At 34.4% G+C, this 18,194-nt stretch overlaps 1 protein-coding gene across 2 annotated transcripts in view; it reads right to left on the reverse strand.

The window, feature by feature from the left end:
• LOC149793845 (uncharacterized) overlaps positions 1 to 17,144 on the reverse strand; it is a 42,686-nt gene extending 25,542 nt beyond the window's left edge. The window contains exons 1-2 of one of the 2 annotated variants that reach the window (XM_089966478.1): positions 16,943 to 17,144; positions 2,173 to 2,274 (exon numbers count right to left, since the gene is read on the reverse strand). In XM_089966478.1, coding sequence (XP_089822604.1) covers positions 2,173 to 2,274; positions 16,943 to 16,972 — 132 coding nt within the window. In that variant the 5' untranslated portion in view covers positions 16,973 to 17,144. Of the gene's footprint in view, positions 1 to 2,172; positions 2,275 to 2,577; positions 2,798 to 16,942 lie in introns of those variants that run through there. The other variant, XM_089966477.1, reaches the window with a different exon arrangement.
• Between the last annotated feature and the right edge of the window lie 1,050 nt (positions 17,145 to 18,194).

Below are 18,194 nucleotides of genomic sequence, written 5' to 3' on the forward strand. Positions count from 1 at the left end.
ACACTGACTCTTTTTTTCCTAGTGTGAGTGTATGCGTTTGTGTTTGTAAGCGCTAACGTAAGTTTGTGTGGATAGTAGATTATTGGGTTTTGAAAGAGCTTAAGTTGGTTTGTGTGGATAGTAGACTTGGGTTAAATTTTAATGCTTTGCGTGTGTGGATAGTAGATTTGGGGTTTGTTTATTGCTGCTTCGCGTATGTGGATGAGAAAAGTAGCGGATGTTTTCCTTCACGTCCGCGCGTTTTAAGTAATGATCTAGGTAATATAAATTTTGTATCTTGGGGATGTTTTCCTTCACGTCCGCGCTTTAACTATAAGAACCCACAGTGTTGGTCGTTCGCACCATTCTAAGGAATAAACAAAGATGGAGGTGACAAAAGTATTTAACGATTTGAGACATAGCTATTTTTGGATCATGGATTGGACTTATGTAGTAGAAAGACTGAATAAGGAAGGAAGATTTGAAGGTAGCCTGAACAATGCGAAGAGTCTTGGAGTAGCAAAAGATCTAATGGGGGAATGATTGAGGAAGAAGTAGAAAGAATCAGAGGATTCATTGACCAACCTTACGTGAGAGTAGGTACTTTAAAGGAAGCCTTGGATCATGTCATAGAAGTCAGAAGCTTCCAAGAAAATAGCTTTTATTGGACTGACTGGTGGTACGTAAAGTGGGGTTATAACCAGTTGATAAAAGCAGAAGAACTAATTAGAGAGGTAATGAAAGTAGAAGTGATGAAGATAAAAGAAAAATGGAGCAAAGAGAGAAAGGAAGAAGAGAATAAGAAGAAGAAATTAGAGTTTGAAAGATTGAATAACAACTGGATGAAGATCCAACAGAAATTCAGAGCGATGGGTCATCCTGACTGGATAACAGAAACTGAAAAGAGGAAGAAGAAAGGAATAATGGAAAAAGTGAGAACTTGGTGAAAGAAGTGGAAGAGTTAGAAGAAACCCAAAGGCCCTTTTCAGGACCACTCCAATCTCTCGAAAAGAGATAGACTTTCAATTGCCTACCCCATTTTTTTATTTTTTTATTTTTTTAAAAAAATAGAGACCCCTCCCTGTTTCAATTTTAGTATGTTCCATTTCCATAGACCCATCAGGTCGGAACCATATTAAAATAGGGTCCCGACCCTGTTCCATTTTCCCATGTCGCTCAACAGACCCAAACTCTATTCCCATGTTCAATTCCCCTTGTCCCTAGAATTGCTATTTTTTTCTCCCATGTTCAATTCCCCTTATCCCTAAAGTAGTTTTTTTCTCCCATGTTCAATTCCCCTTGTCCCTAAAGTAGTTTTTTTTTCTCCCATGTTAAATTCCCCTTGTCCCTAGACAAGCCCAAAATCTATTCCCATGTTAAATTCCATTCTCCCTATAGTGGTATGACAATATTGCCCATGTTAAATTTACATAGTCCCTATAGTGGCCCAGGGGTGTTTTTAATGGTAAGTCCCATTGTCCCTATGGTGGCCCCATTCACTACTAGCACAATGTAGATATTTAAATTTATATAGATTTCATATATAGTTCTGATTTACTGGTCAAAAGCAATTTCAGTCAAAGAAAAAGCAGCAAAGAGTAGGAGCATAGAGTGAATGTCTATGATACCAATGCCAATCATAAACAAAATACAGTTTCCTCTAAGATCTAATTGTAGAATCTAATACAACCGGCTGATTTTGATTACATTATCATATATATATATATATATATATATATATATATATATATATATATATATATATATATATATATATATATATATATATATATATATATATATATATAGATAGATAGATAGATAGATAGATAGATATATATAGATATATATATAGATATATGTATAGATATATATATATATATATATATATATATATATATATATATATATATATATATGTGTGTGTGTGTGTGTGTGTGAACACTTGTCAAAGCTAATATTGATGAGGGTTGCTAATGTTACCTTTAGAAATGTGCCTGATGAACTGTCCAAGAACTAAATTAATGTGCCGGCTCGATACATCCTTTCGACGCGGTTTATATACACTACCTACTTTTCTCCAAAATTCCTTTATTTTTAGTTTGACAGCCAATAGTTATGAATATCAGTACAGTTTTAGTTCAACAAATGGTAGAACAGCATCATAGATGGAAGTTATATCTTTACATATACCTGTACTTTAAGAAGATCCATCACCATGGTAGCCAGGCCTGGGCTAACATCCCGTCTAATTTTCGGAATTTGCTTTACGCCAACCTCCGACAGGCTATCATGCTGAAAATAAGAGCAACAAAAGACTGTAACGGTGAGATTTTTTAAGGAACCGCGATACTTGACTGTCACAACAAAGACACTTAATTACAGGGTCAGTGTCTGGATTACATAAACACACAGAAGATATGTGTATATATATATATATATATATATATATATATATATATATATATATATATATATATATACTGACTAATTTAATTTATAGATTATCCAACCGTTCTTGTCTACATCAATATGAAGACATTTTGAACACATACATATATAAATAGCTTGAGACGAACACTAAAAGAATTATCCCACCTTTAGAGCTGGACATCTTGATGCTAATACTGACAGCTTTGCCCGTGTGCTACTGTATTTATCTTGAATATCCTGTGCCTGTTGGTATTGTGAAACGGTAAGCCAAATCCATATGGAAAAAATGGTACACAAATAAATGGTGAGGCAGATGACCGAATTTCGGTGGGAAGAATCCATTGCAGACGCCATGTTGTGTCAGCTTATCAACAATTATTTGACACGTTGATAAGAGGTTTACGGTCATAAATTGATCAAAGCGCGCATCATAAGAATCATGCTAACACAATGACCTGAAATGTAATCAGTGACTTTGTTTTTCAAAGCGTCATAATGATTTAAGAGACTGAAAGTCGATTCAGTCACCCCAAGAGATTTCACGGGTGTAAAATAAATGTTTCGGATTATATATATATATATATATATATATATATATATATATATATATATATATATATATATATATATATATATATATATATTATAAAACATTTATATTTTGCTTGGTAAGCATATAACTCGGTTTTGTTACATATATAAATAATTTTAACATTTAGTTTTGATATAGGAGAGATGAAAAACCCCATATAAATCACCATGAATTTAATTTAACTTTGTAATTTGATTTAGAAAACAGTAATACCAGCTGTCGTGTAGTGTTATGTATTCTTCCAAACATCTTAGTCTTACTCTCTGTGTTGTACATGTTATCACAGTTGCACTCGATGCGCATGCGCAGTCTCAGAGCTACTGTTACATCGAAATCCCATAGTGATACTCAACATACAGCTTCAATGTCGTAGTGGAATTTGATGTACAGATTCATATGGTGTACTTCATCAACACGTCATAGTGCTTCTTGATTCCGAACTTTTATGTTCTGCAACATTAAGATGGCTGATCGAACTTCGACGCGTAGCTACAAATGTCATAGTGAAACTCGATTGACATCTTCAAAATGCCATAGCAAAATTCGATGTACTGCTTTAGATGCGGTACCACATCAAAATGACATAGTGAAACTCGACAAACAGCTTCAGATGTTATAATACATCTCTTCGTGCAGACCAAACCTTGAATCCTATCGCCAAATAGATATAATGGAAGCGTACGAGAGATCTAGAACTATATGGAATAGTCGAGATGTTCACAGGACATCCACATATATCTGTTTGCTAGTTTAACACAAATGTTTTGTGATTTGCAGTTTCTTGTTGACTGAGAATATGGATAATCACATTATCTGAATGCATTCGAATTATTATCATTCATCGTTACGGTCTCCATTTTGGCATACAGCGAAACGGCGAACTCACAAAGCAGATTTTGTTCAACGAGATCCGTGGATATTATATGAAACTCGCATCCGTGCTTTGTACTCTATATGCATCAGATTACCATTCTGTATGTACACTGTATATCATGTAACAGACTTTTGTCACTAGAACCTCACTCACGAACAAAAGCCATTAAGCATGTTGCATGATGGGATTCAATTGTGGTTGGTGAAAGGGGGTAAAGCCAGGGCCGGCGCTACCATATAGGCAAACTAGGCAGCCGCCTAGGGCGCTGATTTCGGGGGGGGGGGGGGCGGGGGGGGGAGGCGCATTTTAAAAAAATATTATTGTTCATAAATTTTGAAATTGATATTTTCCGGGGGGGGGGGCGCCATAATCTAACCTTGCCTAGGGCGCCAGATAATCTGGCCGGGTCTGGCGCCGGCCCTGGGTAAAGCCATTTTTACATTATGATTCAATCGAAGGGCTAAACAATAATATAATAAAATATCGTTAGAAGTGCCCAAAGTTTCAAAAGGGGTCTTATGAATCAGTTTGTACTTCTGATACTATTAAATATATGACATGATATCAATGGGGTATAGAAAACATTGCCATATATCCACCCAAAACACTCGAAATATTGAAATTCAGCTTATGATTAGCCCAGGTAAAGATGTTCATTATCTTCCCAGCTCATTGAAAATTTGTCTTATGACTAATTAATTATGCAAATATGTCAGATAACGATGCTAATTACTTTGTATACAGTTATAACATATTGGGTAAGTCCGATTTTAAAGAGACAAAACCCATACTAATTTACGACAACTCTTATCAAAATTTCATTCATCTGCAGGAGTCATATGTGATGAACATGATTAATATCAGGCATCTCAAGATATTGATGAAGAAATTGTCTGGACATGAATTGAAAAGTCACACTCATTTTGTTGTAAGAGACTCCCGATGTCGGTCTTGACCCATGCGTCTATATCTGTGACGTTATTAAGCAGCAGGGCCGTTGATCCTTGCGTTCATATATGTGACGTTATTAAGCAGCAGGGCCGTTGATCCTTGCATTCATATATGTGACGTTATTAAGCAGCAGGGCCGTTGATCCTTGCGTTCATATATGTGGGCGGTTATAACCTACGTCTGTTTATAGATGTGACGTTATTACATTGTATGACATTTGATCCATATATTTATATTTGTAACGTAACTATGCAGGCGATCCGTTGATCCATGTGTTTATATATGTGGCGTTAATATGCAGCAGGGCTGTGTATCCATGTGTTTATGCATGTGGCGTCAATATGCAGCAGGACCGTGCATTCATGTGTTTATATATGTGGCGTAACTATGCAGCCGATCCGTTGATCCGTGTGTATATATATGTGGCGTTAATATGCAGCAGGGCCGTGTATCCATGTTTATATATGTGGCGTTAATATGCAGCAGAGCTGTGTATCCATATGTTTATACATTTGGCGTTAATTTTCAGCAGAGCCGTGTATCCATGTGTTTAATTTTTGACATTATTATGAAGCAAGCCCCTAACGAATAGCAGTTAAACGGTGATCTGATAATGTTTAACGCACGTTAAAACGTTTAAAAGAAGAACGTGGACCAGCTGAATATAAAAGATATCCATATAAGTTTTGTTATTGAATCCTATCTTGAATCTAATAATGTCAAATACCATTTTCATTTGTTCATTTTTCAATTCAATAGAAAATGCACAAATACTACCGTCAAATAAAGTGTAGCCGCCTGCAAAATACATTGAACTATTTATGATAACAAACATAGCATTTTCATTGATTGTTTAATACTAGTGACGTCATCAAAGGATAAACCTGAGAAATCGCTCATAGCTATGAATTCGTTGTCAGATTGTAAGGTGCATTTGTGTATCTAGTGTAGTTCCATTTTGTCATGTCATGTTATAGATAGATGCACACTATTTAATTCTGAATTTCCTTCGTAATCGTGTTGAACTTTAAAATATTGATATTTATTTCAACAAATTTTAACGCATCATCCTTATGCATTTATTCGACATAGATTATTCTTTGTGTTGTATACCTCAGAATTACTGAATAAATTAACGGGATATAATGTAGATTAAAGGATATGGTTATCTATTCTTATATGTTATATATTAGTTATAATTCATTCCCAATAAATAGCTCACTTCACTTCTTCAAATAACTTGCATTCCTCTCCGCGTTCAATACAGTCATGTCTCGATATTATTCAAATCTTGAAATTTCAATTTTTAACTGCTCTTCTTTGCAACTTTACGGCATATTTGAAATTAGTCTTGTGTCTCGTATTTCACACTGTATCTGGGTTCTAAGCTCTGCTAGATCATGTGATGTCTACATGCATATTTGAAAATCAATTAATTGTTTAAATGTATAAATCAAATGTTGAACATTTTTTCATGCATTTTCAATGTTTCCCGTGTAAGTATGGCTGAAAACGTTTGTACTATTTGACGGAAATAGAAATACCGCAGTATCTCTTGTACTAAAGGTCAATGATCAGCATGTAAACGTATGACTTTCTCTTGTACAAACCACCACACATGTGACTTTGCTTCACGTGGCATACTGGGAGTAATTTTGAATTTAATAGAGATAATATCGCACAGTTTCCTATTTTTTTTCTCAATGCAAATTCCGTTCGATCCAGAATACACTCACATCATCAATTCACATCTTTCAACATACACCTGTCTTGCAAATACACCTGTCTTGCAAATACGCCTGTCTTGCAAGCACAAATCCAAATGTAAACCATAATATCTAAACAAGGTCCTTGTTTGAGTTTCTTTTGACGATCGTTAAATCCAGTAATGTGAGGATCTTGATAGTTGTCTCTTTTCCGTAAGAGATTTTCCAGGTGGGCTTGGAGAGGGTAAGCATTCATGGTGCTGATGACTATTTTGTGTTTAAGATGTACATCGTTTTAACTGAACACGTTGTATACGTTATACATGAAAATGTTGACGGCATATGTTCTAGCATTGACGCATGAATTGATGTTGCCCACTTTGAGAACTTTGACTTTTAGGTGGAGGAAACTATTATTCATATTCGGTCTTTTAATTGGTTTCCAATACGAGCGATCATTAAATGATCAAAGATTTCACAGGATGAGATTTTATCTGAGCATATTCTTGAATCGTAATTATCGTTGGAGGCATGTCATGTGAATTGACTTAGAACATTCACAAGAGTCTCGGTGCCTCATTTTTCTTTTTGTTCCAGGTAGTATTAAAAATGCTAAGATCTTTGTTTCCTTTTTTCTGGTCGTGTAAATGATATTGGAAGGGTTTTCTGTCTGTACCTTTCTGTGAGATACAAGAGACAATTATAGCTTTCTAAGAAGTGGGAAGGGAATTTTTAGGTCGGTTTTGGCGCCTAAGAGAGTAATTGTTACTTTGAATCACCATATTGTGTTCTGTTTTCATCAAAGTTTTCTTTAGTCTTTTCTCGTCGGTGATTACGTTCCGGATAAAGTTTTCCTGGCATTAAAGCTTAAAGGAATACTCAAGATACCATGGGTGTTTAAAATGGCTGTTTCCTGTATGAAAAGCCGTTTTTGTCTTGCCACCTGAACCATGTTCTCATTGTTGAGGAACTCCTTGATGCACAGGATTCATCTGTTACACCGCAGCTTTTTCTTTAGAAAATATAATATTTTTGTCCAAGAACTCTTTTGGTACTAATATTTACACTAATGACGATGTAAACGTTCTCTTTCACCGAGATGCATGTTTCCTCCTACGTAGTAAGCAGCTATGGAAGAATTCACATTTTAAAGAATGACTATCATCAAAGTAACAGCTGTGTTTCTCACGATGTTTTACTCAACGACATTAGAGTAAAACAACATCAAATTTGACCCTTTGTTCAATGTTTCCACACAGAATAGTAAACAGACATGGAGAAAATCTGACAAACAGCTTATTGACGTAGAAAAAACGAAGCGAAATGACATTGTATTCGATCAGTCATTTTGGGAAGTTTTCACCAGTCCCCTGCCCCAAATGATCTTTGAAAATGGCTGAAATTAAATCCACGAGGTGCTGAGTATTAAAACAATATCGTGTATGAATTCGCGTCATATAGATTTTAAACTAGGGATCGTACTTTTTTCTCCAAGTTTTATTGAAATTCTTCGCTAAAAATTTTGAGGATAGAAGTGATTTGGACCACAACCACATTCTTGACTTGAGTGTATAATTTATTTCTGCCAAAGCAACTTCCCAGTGAGCTCTCTATCCAACTATGTGGAGTACGGTAATTTGACATAGAAACACCATAGTGTGTTTTTCAGAAACAAAACCATATAACTGTTTTTATTTTTCGAGTGTTTAATTGTTGTCCATAATTTTGGATTGGAATGATCATTTATAAATAGCATATTAGCTAATTTGTGTCTCTGAGTGTATATTCTGTTTTACCATAATGATCTATAGATATGTTGTTTCCTTTAGTTTGAGTTCTATACTGGGCCATGATTATGACCTTCTGAAGGTTGTATACTACAGTCTAAAGTTTGGAGTAATTTTCCGATTGGATGATTCAAGTATTGCGACATACATCAAGTGTGGATGTAATGTGACGTATACCAGGTAGAGAATATTGCGACATAAAATCGCGGTGATGTATATAAAGAGGAAGAACATTCTTGCTTGAATTCTAACATCAGTTTTTTAGTTGTGTTCAATTATAAAGGGGTCTGCAAAAGATTGTCAACTTAAGCATAAGTATGTTTGTGGATACAGTGTGTATAAACACAATCGAAATTCACAGCTTTACTGAAAAACAGAAATTCTTTTCTTAACATGTAGCAACATTCTATTTTGGGTATGTAGTTTCCTTTCTCTCCATACTGTTTAACGTTTATAGAAGACTATGATCCTTATGTTTAGCCATTTTTAATCTCAAACAGAAAATGTTACTCTCTCTCTGCTCTCTCTCTCTCTCTCTCTCTCCCTCTCTTCACTTTTGGTTTCACACAAAACAGTTACCTTTAGAGCGACATCATCAGCTCAAACATTTGAAATGAAAATTAAAAAGTAAGACTTGACAAAACGGCGTGTTGATGGTAAAGTGTGTATTAGCAAATAATTATTTAACGGTCACTGGAAACCATGTACATTGCTGAGTGTTAATTTTCGGCCGGTGATGGTATAATACGGGGTTTGGATAGTAGAAATATGCGTTGAATAGCAACAAGTGGACGATGGTCATTCCAAAAAGGGAGTATTGATGATATGGTGTTGGTGCTGACTATAGATAACTGTCTTTGGATGATTTGGATAGTAAGTTTAGCATTAACATTAAATGTCTAGTTAGAGTGGATACAATCCAATAATGTTAAACATATGGACATTTTCAACGTCCTATTTAACGTAAGAGGACTTAGATATCCATTGTGTTAAACCTATGGTCATTGCATTTTACTTTAGAAGCCAAAGAGACACAAATTCAAAACATATTCTGAATGTTAAAGTCTCATATTTTAAACCAATTAGCGGTCCATAATTCAAATACATTACTTACGTACTTAAATTAGGATTTTTGCATATAAATTTCAAAGGACTATATATTTCGTATATATATTATTAGTATAATTGTCTCAACCTAAAGGCTCATTAAGCTTTAAAAACTAGAAGTGCTACCAATATATTTAGTTTAAAGTTTGGATTTAACAGAGTGTTTACAAGTTACAAACATTTTATTACAAGCGATACATCAAACTTATATTTCTACATTACGTATATTATTAAGAAATCTTTTGATAAAAGGATGTTCCTGCACCAGTCTTGTCGATTACATATTCGCCCTAATAACAAACATGACTCACCTGTGTTAAGTGGGTTCATTTTGTGATTAATCAGATGTTATTTGACTGGGTTACATGTTTCTGTGTCCCTTCGACCGAAGAGAATACATGTACTCAGTTCTCAATCAGTAAATTTCAACAAATCCAATTTCTTTTCAGAGATTTACAAATAGTTCTTGGAAGTATGCATTCAGCAAGACTTCTAACTACTCTACAGATAAAGGTCAAAATGCACGTTATATCGGTCAGCAAAAAAAGCACTACGCTCTGTAATGTCAACAGATCAAGGAAAAGGAACCTTAACGAAAGGCAAAGTTAACGATACTTGTTAATAATGTCACGATAAGTGACACGTGCCTTCAGAGCGTATCAAGAAAAAGAAAACAAAGAGAATGTGCATTCTAAAGCAGAAACATAGCAATACATTAATGAAAAGAAATTTAAAAAGGCAGCACGAGCGTAATAAACATTAGAAGAAAAAGAACCCATTCCAGTGAAGAAAATCAAAAGAGAATTATTTTAGAAAATATGGCCTTCTGTGTTGTGTTATTAAGTTTGGACGTGGTTCTGATTTCATAAGAATATACCAAAGAAAACGTAAGCGTAAGTGTACGGAATTTTTTTAAAAAACTGAAGAAAGTATGGGGAAAATGTTATCTATGGTCGAAATTAAAAGTTAAAATAAATCTCGAAACTAATACGGATTGAGTGCTAGTTTCACATTTGTAGTACTATTTTATATTTTTGGCCATTTTTTTTAAAATTCCAGACTATTTCAGTCTCTTCTAAATTTTTTGCAATGTAAGTACATGTACTGCTTTTAGTCTGCGACATGGTTTCGTTATTTGCAGATTTATTTCTGTTTTGCCTAACTTTGTAATAACTTTTCGCTACTTTTCGTCTTCCTCATTTCATTCGAATGTTTCGGATATCTTTTTCTTTAGTCTCTGCCAGTTTAATCGAATGTACTGGACATTTCATAGTATCCGTAAAGGTCCGTTCAAAAAAAAAATTAAAAAAATTAGTACTACACGTATATATATTTTAATATAAGAATTCCTTTAAGACGTCATTGTGTTTCCAATATAAACCTACATCGTAATGTTAATTTACATAAGGTGCCGGAGTGCCCCCATATTTCTACTACTTTGTTTCCTTTCAGACCATTTGTCCTCTTTGGATGCCAAAATAAAATTGTCTGTAATACAGAACTATGCATTAGTTGATATTTAATAATTCTTTAAATATCATCGATTTTCTTTAATTAAATTCATCTTGCAGGTATGTGTAATTAAAACTAAAAGTGTTCATGTCAATTCTTTTCTACTAAGGTGAATCCAAAATTTCTAAACTTCATGTTGTTAATTAATGCAGTAGAAACTGCATCACAAAGTTTAGGTTGGTACGCCGTGGCCAATGAAATCTGTCAACCCTAAACTATAAGTGGACACTTTGTTTTAAAACATTCAGTGTCGGAATACTTCTAGTTTAGAATATAAATTCATAAAATGAACACTTTCAAGCTAATAGTAATGACCATCTTCTACTATCTGGTTCTGAACTTAATAGTTATATAAATAGATTTGAAGTAAAAGAAAGGCAAGCGGCGTTGTGCGGAAATAGGTTAAGTAAAAACTGGAAGTTACCATATTGAACAGCTAAGATGAGACACAAGTAAAACAAACACAAACATATCATTGCTGCAAAAATATCGATACGTTAAAATAAGACTTTCAATGTCGTATGCTAAATAGACAATGTTGTCTTTATACATGTCATCAATCGCTGTCTTGATGCAGGCCAAAAAGACTTCTAATTTCCTAAAGGATACAATATAAACTTTAATTCTATGTTAGTAAAAATATATTTTCTTGGCTACACAAACCCACTAATTAACAAGCATGGACTTTACTTCTAACTGGCACCAAATTGCCATTATGGAGGTGAGATCACGTTATATTCTAATACATATAGATAAATACTATAACGACATGCGGCTTTTCTTGAGATTTATGTCCCAAAATCAGGATGCCAATAAAAGCTACACAAATTAAAATTTACTATATACTATGTACAAGGCATATAAATAATTTTAACATAACGGAAAACGTCGGAATCTGTTACATAAACAGGTTGAAAGTATGTAGAAGTTTAAATCACAGACTATACGTTTCTTCAATTATGAAACGGTTTGTCTTAAAAGTCTGTATTTATCCAACCGGAGAAAAAGACAGAATATATAGAAAGAAAGAAAGTAAGAAGCTATCTGGAACATTGAACCTTTTCCCTCCGCAAATTTTGGCACGAAGTATGAAGTGTTGAAAAAGAACTCTCTCTCTCTCTCTCTCTCTCTCTCTGTAATGAACTACTACTACTACTACTACTAATAATAATAATAATAAATAGTACTCATTATTTTCATCATCTGTTGCTCAGAATCTGGTACCCAACTGTTGGTCTGCTTCCTATAGCGAAACATACCTATACATTCATCATCCACATTTAAAGAACATTGCACAGGAATCACTGCAAATTCAAGTGGTCCTCGTAGATACGCAGTAACTGAGATTATTTTACTTCATTGCGTTAAAAGTTACTTTCTAATGTATTTTATTAGATAGAAAAAAGAAAAAAATAAGATTGAGAAGAGTGGTACGCATATGTATCCACTGGATTTGTTTTGCACTAGTTTGCTTGTTGAGCCAGTAAGCAGACGGCATGGCTAAAGGGAAGTAACTTTGGTCAGTAGATCGCAACATATTAAACGTTGAGGTCTGATTTTTGGCTTCATTTCTGCGCCATCAGTTAATATTCGTTCAATCGGCAACATTCATCTAAGCACACAACGATGTTTATGACTAGCATACATTAGAATTGTAATTACGCTTGTGTAATGAATTATTTCGATGAGGGAAAACACACTTGGAGCCCACTACTCCCATCTCGTTAGGATTCAAATACCTTTTCAAAGTTGTGCAGCTTTTTTAAACTATATAAAGAATATTATGCAAGTTTTCTTTTTCTTCTCACTTTGTTGTTAACATGGTTATTATATCAATATATGGTTTGATACATAATCATGTTAAGAGACTTAAACAGGATCTCCCCCCCCCCACTTACACGTGAAACAATGTGTGACACGACAAGAAGTCTACCCTTAAGGATTTTCAATATACAGATGAGAAATCCACCAATTGGCAGATCAGTCTTGAGAGAAAGCGAAGCAATTTTTATATTGGTGAAACACCAGGTTCGTATCAATCTCCTACATCAAAATGTTACTTACGACTATGATTTCCTTGTCTCTGTCCCAGGTTCTGCTATTCACGTGTTTATCTTAATTTGGAACGGTTTATCTTTCTAAATTTAAGTGCACGTCAATTTTACATTTTTCGAAATATAATTTCAGTTTACACCATATAAAAACTATTGTGCTGGTCTGCCGTAGCACGTTTCCACATATGGACGCCGATCACAAAGTTTTTCCTATTTAGTCTTTTCTTTTCCTTTTTACTACTCAGCATTCCACTGTGTCCAAAGCCTTATATGCCATATATTAACCTCACATAAATTCAAAGCTAAACACAAGTGAAAATTATTGTCATAGATTATCTGCTATTTTTTCTTCGCGTATAGACTGTAAACAAAGTAGCGTGCCGTGGGTCACAGATTCTCTTCCGGATTAACATCAGTGACTAATTTCTCACTGTGCACTGTCGCTGAAATACACAATGAGAACTACATCATAACGCCCATATTATAAACATCTATAATTACCTTGAAATCAATACCAAGAATTCCTAAATATAGCTGTCACCAAACTAAGAGATGAACGAATCCTCACAAATTAGACAGGGTCACCATTCGTGAGCACTGAACCGCAAGTAATAATAGTGAGAATAGTCGAAATAGGAACGTGAAATAAATCACATCCGCCATGAGCATGTTTAAAACAAAACCTATGTTAAATTGGAACTCGAAATACGAATAATTAAAAATTGTACCAGTGACAAATATATAACCAGAAACTGAAAAAGACATCCCTGACAAGTAAAATATATTTATCTTCAGTTGGTTTTTTGGTTGTTAATCCACTTTGAGCACATTGTTTGCTCTGCATATATAATGCCAAGGACATGTGACCTCAATTCCCTTCCAAAGTACACGCTTTTCACGTTTAGAACTCACAACCTTTAGATTACGAGCCCGATACCCTGTTAATTGAGCTTTACTGATTTATGACACGTTCTTCCGTCAATTTTGCTATGGAGTTAACGAAAACTCTTTATCTTAAAAGTGTTTATTTATACGACACAAGCAGAAAGCAGAGGGAAACAACAAACACATTTAAAGGAAGAAAAAAGCAAATTGCAACAATGAATTTTTTCCATCCTTAACTTTTGCTACGAAGTATCATATATTGAAATCAGCATTATGACTAGACATGAGTCAAGTATGAACAAATCCTACTTTCACTTTTGAACTGTATAACGGAAAATCGATCCTTATTGAATATTTGATACCCGTTCATTTGCTGAAAAAGGTTGAATGAATTAATTCTGCTTGGGTTAGTACTTTAGTATTGAAATCTCTTCCCGTGATGTCTGCTCTAAGGTTTATTTATTTTGTCACTAGGGCAAACTGCCGCTGAACCTTCATGGATGATCGCCTCTTTAATGTAAAGCGCAATACGTACTAATTCACTTGTCATTTGTGAAAAGGATAGAATGGAATGTTAAATATGTCGAGCTCCTAAACTAGTTAGTATCGTTTGTTGTTAGGCGTTACTGCATATGCTTTAGGGGCGTTATTTTCAATAGTAAACGTTTATTTCAATAGTTGGCGTTTTATTAAATACCATGTACACTCATTCCATTCAACAACCTCTGCTGCACCTTTTCTTTAAACAGTTGGCATACACACTGTGATCTTTGCTTGAAGAAACAATCTGGAGGTAAGATTCTCCATTTTACAATAATTTTAAGTCATAGCTACTTTTCATCTTTGTTTTTATTAAATGTCTTTTAATAGCTGATTGTATCAGAGAGATCATCGCGATTATAAAAAAGAAAAAGAAACGAAGAAATAAATTAATCATATGACTTTCTTCTATATTTTATTTAGAAACTGTAATTAATGCCCGAAGTTTAAATTTAAATTATCTCGGCAACATGACTTTCAAATCACAGGCCAGTAATGACACTAGTAATCCACTGGCACTATCAAAGACGTCCGCCCTTTAAATTGCGTGATATGTAAACTTTTTCTACCTGGTGATCTTAATGTTTTAAGGTATTTACTGAGATAAAAATAATTCTAAATGCTCTAACCTCTATATATTTTAAAACAGTTAGAGGTTCGCACGATCAAGTTTCATTGTTCATTAAAAAGACATTTTTTCCTGCTTTAATTGTGTTGTATATGATGTTGTGTCCCTTCATCTGATTGTCTGACATTTGTGGCTATGTTGACTAAAGCAATGGGGGTTTGATCATGGGGTCAAGGGTTGAACTGCATACAGAGATGATCTGTTCCATTTCGACGTTGTCGTTTAAAAGTAAAAGACATTAATACATAAACATTTCAGCTACTGCTCATCAGAAGTCTCCCTAGTTAGTAGAAAGAGGAAAAGTAGGCGATGGAGTACGTGTAGGAGTAATAGTATTAGTAAAAAATTATTCTTCGTAGTAGTAGAAGTAGTATTAGAAATATCAGTAGCACTAGTGGGAGCAATATTAGTAGTGGTATTAGTAGAAGTAATAGTAGTAGTGATATTAGTAGAATTAATAGTAGTAGCAGTAGTAGTATTAGTAGCAGTGTTAGAAGTAATATAAGTAGTAGTATTAGTAGAAGTAATAGCTGTAGAATTATTAGTAGCAATAGTAGTAGCAGTAGTAGTAATAGTAGTAGTAGCAGTAGCGGTATTACTAGCAGTGGTATCAGAAGTAATACTAGTGATATTAGTAGTAGTAGCAGAAGTATTAATAGCAGTAGTATTAATAGTCGTATTAATAGCTGTATTAATAGAAGTATTATCAGCAGTATTAGTATTTGTAATAGTTGTTTAGAATAACTTGTGTGCTTTTAAATAATACCATTTGGCAAATCAAAAACTACACAGAAATCATTGAAGAAGATTTAGATGGATTAAAAGTTCGTTATGAAGAATGTCTTCAATAGCAAAAACTGCTCTGTCAAAGTGAAATTATTTTTTTCTTGCTATTATGCTCCATTTGAACGTATTTCTCCTGTTGGTATGTGAATTGCTGCATTGTGTATGCTTTCAACATTTGTATCGGTCTTTTTGCACACATCTAAAGCAAATAATATTTTGCCACCGACATAGGGTTTTACTTTCTAAATCCTTTCGGAGTAAACACGTACTTCAGTATTCCATGCTCGTGTTAAACTACATTAAAATTTTACTGACGCATGTTTATTTATAACCCTTCAGTTTGACTGATTCTATATTTTGTTTCAAATTAGTCAAGGTAATAAGAATCGTTTTTGTTTATTCCATATGAATGAACGCTAGCTAATTTGTTTGCATTTAAACTTGGAATTCATAGGTAATATAGGCCAAAAATGAAAACAATATTTATCATTGAATGTGGCACCCATACAATGTCCCAGCTCGGACTATTACATGCAAACAAACACATGATGAAAAACAAATACTATCTGTACTCGCTTATAAGACGAGTCAAACTGCAAACAACAAAGACATGAGCTGCCGCAGCCTAATGACCCCACATACCAGAGTCTGTGTTGTTCATTCTACTTGTAACTCCTAACAAACTATACATGCCCATGTATGTAGGAGCTTTATGTGACAGCAGATCTGGGCTTATACAGATTGCAGTTGTATTCGTCCTATAAGTGAGTAAATACGGTTCATAGCTATGTATTCATACGTTGTGTGTATGTCATGATTAAAAAATAATTAGTATGTAATATAAAATAAGCAATACGGTGCTAGGGATCATATTTCGCACTTTCTCACTTACTATTCGCAGTACGAAAATCCGATAAATAAAGAAAGAAGAGATTATTGCGAGGATTATCTGTTATCGCTACTACCTTGACCAACAAGTTCTCCACCTTTTTCTTTAATGGCGGCGGAGACCAACGGTGTTATGCACTAATTGTGGTGAAGCGTCCGCCGGTGTATCGGCAGATGATCGGACCGCGCACTATTAATTAATACATTTATTTAGACTAACCTTTGTATCCAGACGGTAAGTATAATCCATCTTCTAATGATCCACTGCGTTAAATCCTTTAGAACACTCACTTTTTTTATTATAAATCCCTGTTAGAACAGACCACCTGTGTATTCATCGGATGTTGACCTCAGATTTGAATTACCCACGCAGCATCACCACATGGTAAGAGTAACGCGTGTTAACCGTCTTGCGAGACATATATCACTGGGAACTGACTAATGCTTGGGTGGGAGCTGTGCCGTTACGGCAAAAATTTAGGAGAGACTTTGATATCATGTCAGAAATGTGAGATAGTGTAAATGATACATAAATTGTAGAAAGACCACAAACTGTATTCAGATGTTTCATTGCCAGTTCGTGTTTGTACAAAAACATTTCACTCAAATACAAGCGCAATTGCTTCTCTCTGGTACGCATACATCATGTTGAGGGTCTCACTAAACACCCCAATACACCCCAGGACAGCCCAAGACACCCCAATACACCCCGTGACACCACAATACTATCCAAGAACACATCACGGCTTACTACAATACCTACTTTAAATTTCAACAACAACACAAACAAACAAAGTGTGAATATTTAGCGATTGTTTATGTAACGGGAAACGTAGCGAGGTGAAGGAGTTGCCAAGGGATATAACTCCCATTTAGACGAAGAGTGTTCGGGTGCAGTAACGTGAATATTTATCAACATTTATAAATAAGTAACAATACCACATGGAAGCAAGACATTTCGACCCCCAAGAAAATTCCCAGGACATTTCGACCCCAAGACACTTCAACTCCAGTCAAAGGACAATCGCCCCCAATTCATGAATATTTAAAATAATAATTATCACTAATAATAATTTCCACTAATCACGCCATTATTCATTGACATATGCAATTAAAGAAGATACCAAAAAATCTCTAAGTCCCCGAAAAAGATATCAATAGTTAATTAAAATTAAAATCACATTTATTAAGTTAATGAATGCGCACTAATCTGAATGAAAAGAAATCACATTTACTGCACACTATAAATTTGCTTAAAAATTCCGATTTCTTTTAGAAACAATTAATTGGCACACTGCTAATGGTCATTCACACTAATCACACGGTGATTCATTGATGTCTGCAATTTCCAAAAAAGAAGATGTAAACAGCTAAGTATAATTGAAGTCACTTTTATTAAGTTAATCAATGCACGCTAATTTAAATGAAAAGAAAAAGGTTTTATTAAATCATCACACGTTTTAAATATGTAC

Source organism: Sinohyriopsis cumingii, chromosome 8 (assembly GCF_028554795.1).
Source record: "Sinohyriopsis cumingii isolate HCF-2022 chromosome 8, ASM2855479v2, whole genome shotgun sequence".
Lineage (NCBI taxonomy): Eukaryota > Metazoa > Mollusca > Bivalvia > Unionida > Unionidae > Sinohyriopsis > Sinohyriopsis cumingii.